The sequence below is a fragment of the Corvus brachyrhynchos genome, unplaced genomic scaffold, assembly GCF_000691975.1.
Source record: "Corvus brachyrhynchos isolate BGI_N302 unplaced genomic scaffold, ASM69197v1 scaffold407, whole genome shotgun sequence".
Classification (NCBI taxonomy): Eukaryota; Metazoa; Chordata; class Aves; order Passeriformes; family Corvidae; genus Corvus; species Corvus brachyrhynchos.
In genome coordinates, this window is record NW_008239056.1 from 1,463,099 (window position 1) to 1,469,930 (window position 6,832).

A 6,832-nucleotide genomic window follows, 5' to 3' on the forward strand; every position below is an offset into this window, starting at 1 on the left:
TGTATCTGTACCAAAAACACAATTATGAATTATGTTATTCTGGCTTTTAGCAGCGATGAGGGTATGTTCCACAGTCTATTCAAAGGTCCTCATCAGAGACTGCGTACCAGGTATGACTTTTTTGTGACTAACTTAATCATATTTTTAAAGAATTTTTCAGCCCTCAAATGTGCTAAGTCCCAGCAAGCTGCACAGAAAGCAATGATGTTTAGATACCAATTTCCTGGCCTAAGCAGTTCGTAGACAGACAACGTAGCTCACTTTCTACTAGAAAATAAAATCTTTGAGCCGTAATATCTAAGGACTTCAACTTAGGAGAAAAAGCAGAACAGATAAAACATAGAATTACATGTAAAGCTTTCATGCAGATCTAAGTTTCTGAATTTAACAATTCTGCTAACGTAGAAACTGGATTGTGTGCACACATAAGATAATCAAAAGGCTTTTGTCCAGTGTAAGGAAAAAAGAAAAAAATCCCTCTTAGGCACTAGAAGATCTGTATTTGGCTTCTATGTAACTGCAAGGATGGCAATTACTCAGTTCAACAGTACTGCAGCTCTCAGAGTAAGGATATGTTGCTAAAATTAAGTTTTGGGACGGTTAACTTCAAAATAAATTCTGTATCCTGCTACAGGCTGTTTCTCAGATGTTGCTGGGTTGTTTTAATATCATTCCATAGCCCCCTTATTTAGAATTCTATGAGTTCAGTAAGAACACACTATGCTAATCTTGATTATATCTAGCATACATATTCCATACAGCAATTATTATTGTTGTTACAAATTACTCATTTATAGTTAAGTGAGCACCATGTTAATAGAAGACTTTAAGGCAAGTTCTTGTGTTTCATGACACTGATGATTATCAGCGGCCACAGGCCTTTTTGCACAAACCTTAAGCACTTCATACAGTGACTGAACAAGCTGTACAGGCACTGGAAATCTAGACAAGATCAGAAACATACAGTTCCGTATCTCTGCAAACTCTTGTATCTGATTTTAACAGCTATGCTTAGGTACAGGAAAAACATGATCACACATTAGTCTTTTTCCACCATTTTATCCACAGAGACATTTTGTCCACGAAAAATGTTCGTAAAAAACCTTACAATTTATTTAAATCTATTCCTCTGTTACTCTTGATAATATATTTCTGATTTTTTTGTATATCAAAGTCAGGATGAAGTAGCTTACATGTTTAAGAACTGAAGCCATGTGATTAAAATACATTTCTACAAACAGATGGTACAAAGATACTTACTGATGTTATTAAAATATTTAAGATTTGGAAGTCTTTTACATAAATACCATTTTCCACTAGAAATCATAATTGTGTCAGTAACACAGATGGAAGTTGAATTTTTAGCTTAGGATAGAGCACTTGCAATATGATAGTAAATCCAAAGACGTGAATAAGAATATGGTTAGCCTTGCTAACAAGTGACAACTTTTTTCTCTTGCCTTTTTCCAAGCTAACTGGGAAGACCCAGATTTGACAGAAAACAGACACACCACCAAGTTTTAGCACAACTGTTTGCAGAGAAACCACTGAGTCCGTGAGACAATGCTGAAACCAGTTCAGGCAAAGATGTCTAAGAAAATCCTTTTATTCAACAATTTTAAGTTTACATATTTTTGGCTGACGTAACATACTTTGTTAAAAAGTCCTTCAGCCTGGAAATGTGCATCATTTCCTTCATGGTGGTGTCTCTACTTCTCAGCTGGACCACTCCATTCTCTAGAGTGCCATCACCTACCAAGACCATGAAGGGAATACTCATCTCATCATACCTGCAGAGAAAAGAACCCACCTGTTACTGCTTTTGGTGTATGGAAAAAAATCAGACAACTTACATACAAATGACCATAAACTGTAAATATTTAGTTTTGCTGTATTGCATTAAGTCCAGTGTGACACCTCCAGTTTTCCTGTTGCCATTCCTTGCTTTCCTGATTAGATTTCTTTATTATTTAGCTACAAGAAGGATCTTTAGTGACCTATTAAAAGAGTATTTTTGTACAAGGAGAATTTATCTTTCTGACTTAGTTTTACTGCACATGAACAAATAGTTGCATTTATCTTCTCTCAGAAAAAAACACTCATCACTATGCTCAAGATGCATTGACATAAGGAGCCATATGCCCCAAATTCACTCCTGATCAACAAATCATAAATGAAGCCCCCAAATGGAATAGCTGTTTTTATATCCACAAACAGTTCCATCACATACACTAATGGCAATGGTTCCAGGCTTGGAAGAACTTTCCAGTTCAAGCCTAGACACAGTGTGCTGTTTGAAATAGTGCTTAAGAATGAAATACAGAACCAGACCAGATGCAAAAATGGGGGTGAGGGTGGGAAACAGTTCTGCAGCTTATAACTCATCTGAAGAAATTTATTTTCTACATGAGAGTTTTTAAAAGGCGCTTCACAGTTCCAGGGAAATAACAGTAACATGTGAAAGGCTTCTACTTCACTTAATTTAAAAAATGATCTGATACACACTTTTCATAATAAAACTACTTGAATCCAAGTCTGTAGTTCAGGATCCACACCTTCAGTCAGTTACTGCACTCAGTGACTTCCTACTGAAAAAAAGGCGTATTTACACCAGTCCACAGAAAGTCATCTTTGACCTTCACAGTTTAATTTACAAAAGACTGTTTCTCCTTACTTTGTATAAAGTTGCTCCAGAGACACCTGCAGAGTTTCCAGATAACCTGGCCATACAGAAATTCCATTTTCTGTCAGTTCATTGAACAATCCTTGACAAACCTGTGTTCATTTAAAAACAAAAGTTAAAAGACAGACTTTGAGGTTTGAGACGGTATACAAAGAAACCATTAAAACTCTTAACATGTGTGGTATTAACATTCCTAGATGGTGTTAATTTGCTGCCTGAAATAATCTCAAATTAGAAAGCAGCCTGGCAGTTATGTCTCCACTTCTGTTTAAAAACATGCCAGTGTAAGTTTCCTTCCTTCTATGGGGACTTCATGACTGACTTAAATGAAAACTTTTAAAAAATCCTTCTGAAGATGCAACCCATGTGTCAAAATAACTCTGAAAGATGAAGAAGCTGAAAGGGATTGTGTTATTTATTTTTCTTAATTTTGCACGGGACAAGCATCAGCTCTATTGTATCAAAAGCAGTTGTGTCTACACAAGGAACTGCCTGCAGTGAATTCCTTCGGCTGTCATCCACAAGCTGCAGAGTTAGAGCACCATGAACTCTGCACAACCAGGAATCTCCAGGAGTCAAAGCAGCAGCACGATTCTCTTCAACATAAACAGTGTCTGAATTGTAACAGGTTACACGGAGAGTCAATGCTCAAAATTAAAATACTCTCTTACAACATACCTGCCTCAGCTCTGTTGTTGGACCTTTTCCTACATCCAAGGCCACTTTAAGGGGTGCTAAGCAAGGATGAAGCTTAAGTACCTAATAAATTTACAAAAACCAACAGTTTACTCAATGTATTTATCATGCAATTCTAACCAGAACTAGGAAATAGTAATTTTTTTAAATTAAATTAAGGTTCTAAACATGCGAAATTTTCTCACAGCACAAAATCCTGAATTAGAAGCAAGCTGTATTTTATGCAATGAGCACACAGCCCAGCTACATTCACGTGGCAGAAATTATTCTATTTTGGCTGAGCTCCAGAAAAGAGATGAAGATTTGTTAGCAGAGCTCCATTATCTTGAATGGAGCCAGAGTAATCAGAGACTGTGCAGCAGGCAGTTCCCATCCAGTCTGCTGCCTGTTCTTAAAGCCCAAACAGCTGCCTGGGTAACAGGCACTGACAGCCAGCACTCCAACTCCAGAACACAGGGTAAAAGTGGGGATAATGATGGTCCTAGGGGAAATACCCCATTACCACCTGTGACCCACTTTTCTACTCCTCTCAGCCACTTTCAAACGCTGCTGGAAAAGACAAATTCCTCTCTCCCATAAACTGCAGCTACATTCTGATTTCTCTTAACTCCATCACTTGCAAGTCAAGAGCCTACCTACTCATCAGAGAGAAAGGTAAAAAAGGAAAAACGAGAAAAAATGAGAAAAAAAATGAGAAAAACTGCTTATGTGGGTGACAAGGACCACAGGGGCTGTGCCATGGGGCCTGCCTGGTGCTACCAGTGAGAGGGTCCAGTCTGCGCCCATTGGGAAGGGATCAGGATGGCCATGTGGAAAAGGAGACATTGCAATGCTTGAATTTACCCCATTGTCTGTGGGGTTTGTACTTAAGACTTTTCTCACATATTCTACATGAAATTACCTTTCTCTGTGAATTTTTCCTTGCTGTTAATGGATTCTCAACTAGCTGTAGAGAATCAAAGAGATATGCTAACACTCCTCGGTCCAGATTCCCATTCATAGACAGAACATGAGGGATGACATTCTTCCTTCCATCTCGGCCCTGAAGAGAAAAAACCCACACGGAAAATATGAAAGATTGTCCTCAAAACCCTTTTGCTAGCTTTAAATGTATAATGAGGCATTGAGCTCAAGCACCCTTACTACATTTAAAATACAGACATTTATTTAAAACATTACCAGTAATCTTAGCAGTGTATCTGTAACCAGGTAAGACTGCAACAGTGGGGAAAGCAGGTCAGGGTAGGATGAGATTAGTTTCTTGCTCTGCCACTTTGATCATAAATTTAAATCTATGGCAAATACACTTGAAACTCTGCATTTTCTTTTGGAGGTTTGTAGATTACTTTCAAGCGACCATGAGTCCCCACATTCTGAGAAATCCCTACATAACCCAGTTTTGTAGAAATAAACTGCAAAAGCAGGAAAGACAGGACTGTCATGAGAAGAAGGAGGTTGCAATTGACCGGTGAAATACAAAATTACTCTGATTTTCTCTCTTCAGCCTAACTCCAAACACTGCCGTTTACCAGAGGTTTGTCCCTCTCTAACATATTCCGTGGAGAGGTTTCCCTCTGGTCCATCCCTCCTTTTTCTGTAAAGCCATTTTTATAACCCATTAATCTACAGAAACTTCTACATACATGAAAGTGAACAAGCTACAGCAAGAAAAAAACCTCCACATTTACAGGCTCTTTTTGATGCAAACTGGACAGTGCAAAACACAGTCTGTCACATACAGGAAAAGGCTATGCCAGTGACAACAGCTGTCCTGTCAATATAGCTCATTTTTAATTTTGAAGAGTTCCTTGTAAAAAAAAATACCAAAACACTGTTTCATCAGCTTTTGAAAATGAAAAGTCTGACTGCAGAGTATCAACTGTACTACTTTTGCAGCAAATGAATAAAAAGCCAGCCACACGCTCAGCAAGTGGATCAGCAAAGAAACCATTTCTCTCACACATTTTTACCAGGAAAGATGTTGAAAACAGCAAAGCTTACAAGTAATTTTGATCTCTCTCCTGGATACAGCTCTAATAGTTCAGTATCACTAAGGTTCTTCAGTGTTTCTATTGTTTCTGTTCCCCAAGGAAAGCTGTAATGTAACTTAAATCCTCTTCTGCCTTCTTCATCCTGAAAGTCACTGCTGCTGAAGTTACACGGGCCTACAGCAAACTGAAAATAAGAGGTGTAAGAGGTGATCACTATTGTGAATCCTGTATTAACTACAAAACCAAGTCTGCAATGCAAACTGAAGTCTGCGATTTTCAGCAAAAGGTTTTTTTACGTTACGGCCCGAATCTCTTGGTTGTTTTATGGCATTTTCATCTCGTATCACTGACAAACACAAAACACTTATATTTCTGCAAGTCACGTTATAAACTACTTATTAGGTTTGTCATCAACTTCAGTAGCTTTTCAATTTCCATGAGAAATACACCTATTTCAGTGCCTAGAACAGGCCAGCAATGTAAGGCCATAAAACCAACCAGCGTGACTATTCCCCCTCTGAGACACAAAGGAGTAGGCCAAGATTCCCCATGGATATGCTGCTGTTACCTTTCTCCACCACTGGAGCCTCTGGCGTAGCCAGTAATCGAGCCACTGTCCTGCAGTTCTGGGAGAACTAAACCATGCAAGCAAAGACGTGGTCCTCTCGCCTATTCTTTAAACAACAGCAAGGGCAGCAAGTTAACACCTTCAGAAACAACAGGGGAAAAGCAAGAAGCAGCATTCAAAAATAATCCAAAAGTGAAATAGTCGGTATAGGTATGATAAGGGATTAACTCCTCTATTACTCTACCTTGTAGGGGTTTTGTTCTGTTGTTCACTTTCTGGAACAGAATGTTCACTTTCTGGAACGGAATGGAAGCACACTCCAATTTGAGCAAGGCCAAAGGGCAGTCGTTTGTTCACCAGCTCTAAGCAGCTGACATACTGCGCCAGAACACCTGCAAAAAACAAAGCCCTGATTTTAGCGGCCACAGGAAAGTTTCTGATGTTTTAACTCTACCAAGAACAAATAAAGCACATATTATACACGTGTTGTTTGTACATGCAGTCCCACTATCTTTACTAGCTTTGATGCTTTGCAGAGATTGATTCAGTAGGCTGGTTCCTCTGGGCACGTTGATTTTAATGTGCTTTTCCCCAAATCACAGGGAGCCCATCAGCTGCCCACCCGTGCTGGTCAGGTCCTTGAAAAGCAAACAAATTCACAGCCTACAGAAGGAACGTTCCGAGAGCACCAACACAGCTGGAAAAGTCCCTTAAATGCAGCTGCTTCGCTCCCAGCAAGAAAGCCGCTCGCAGGCTGCAGGCTGTGCGGAGCCACCCGGGACCTACCGGGCAGGAGGCTCTCCCGCAGCACTTCCGCGGCCCCCATCACTTCTTCCAGGGCCGGGCCGCCCGGGTTCTGCCCACTGCCCTGGCCGGCTTCGCGCAGCGCGCGCT

General features: G+C 39.8%; 1 protein-coding gene across 1 annotated transcript in view; it reads right to left on the reverse strand.

Annotated features, from left to right (window-relative positions):
* Positions 1–1,091: 1,091 nt before the first annotated feature.
* The window catches only part of POLG2 (DNA polymerase gamma 2, accessory subunit), a 7,008-nt gene continuing 1,267 nt past the window's right edge, over positions 1,092–6,832 (reverse strand). The window contains exons 2-9 of the mRNA XM_008637596.2: positions 6,725–6,830; positions 6,183–6,330; positions 5,939–6,044; positions 5,381–5,554; positions 4,281–4,421; positions 3,362–3,442; positions 2,675–2,775; positions 1,092–1,790 (exon numbers count right to left, since the gene is read on the reverse strand). Coding sequence (XP_008635818.1) covers positions 1,625–1,790; positions 2,675–2,775; positions 3,362–3,442; positions 4,281–4,421; positions 5,381–5,554; positions 5,939–6,044; positions 6,183–6,330; positions 6,725–6,830 — 1,023 coding nt within the window. The 3' untranslated portion in view covers positions 1,092–1,624. The remainder of the gene's footprint in view (positions 1,791–2,674; positions 2,776–3,361; positions 3,443–4,280; positions 4,422–5,380; positions 5,555–5,938; positions 6,045–6,182; positions 6,331–6,724; positions 6,831–6,832) is intronic.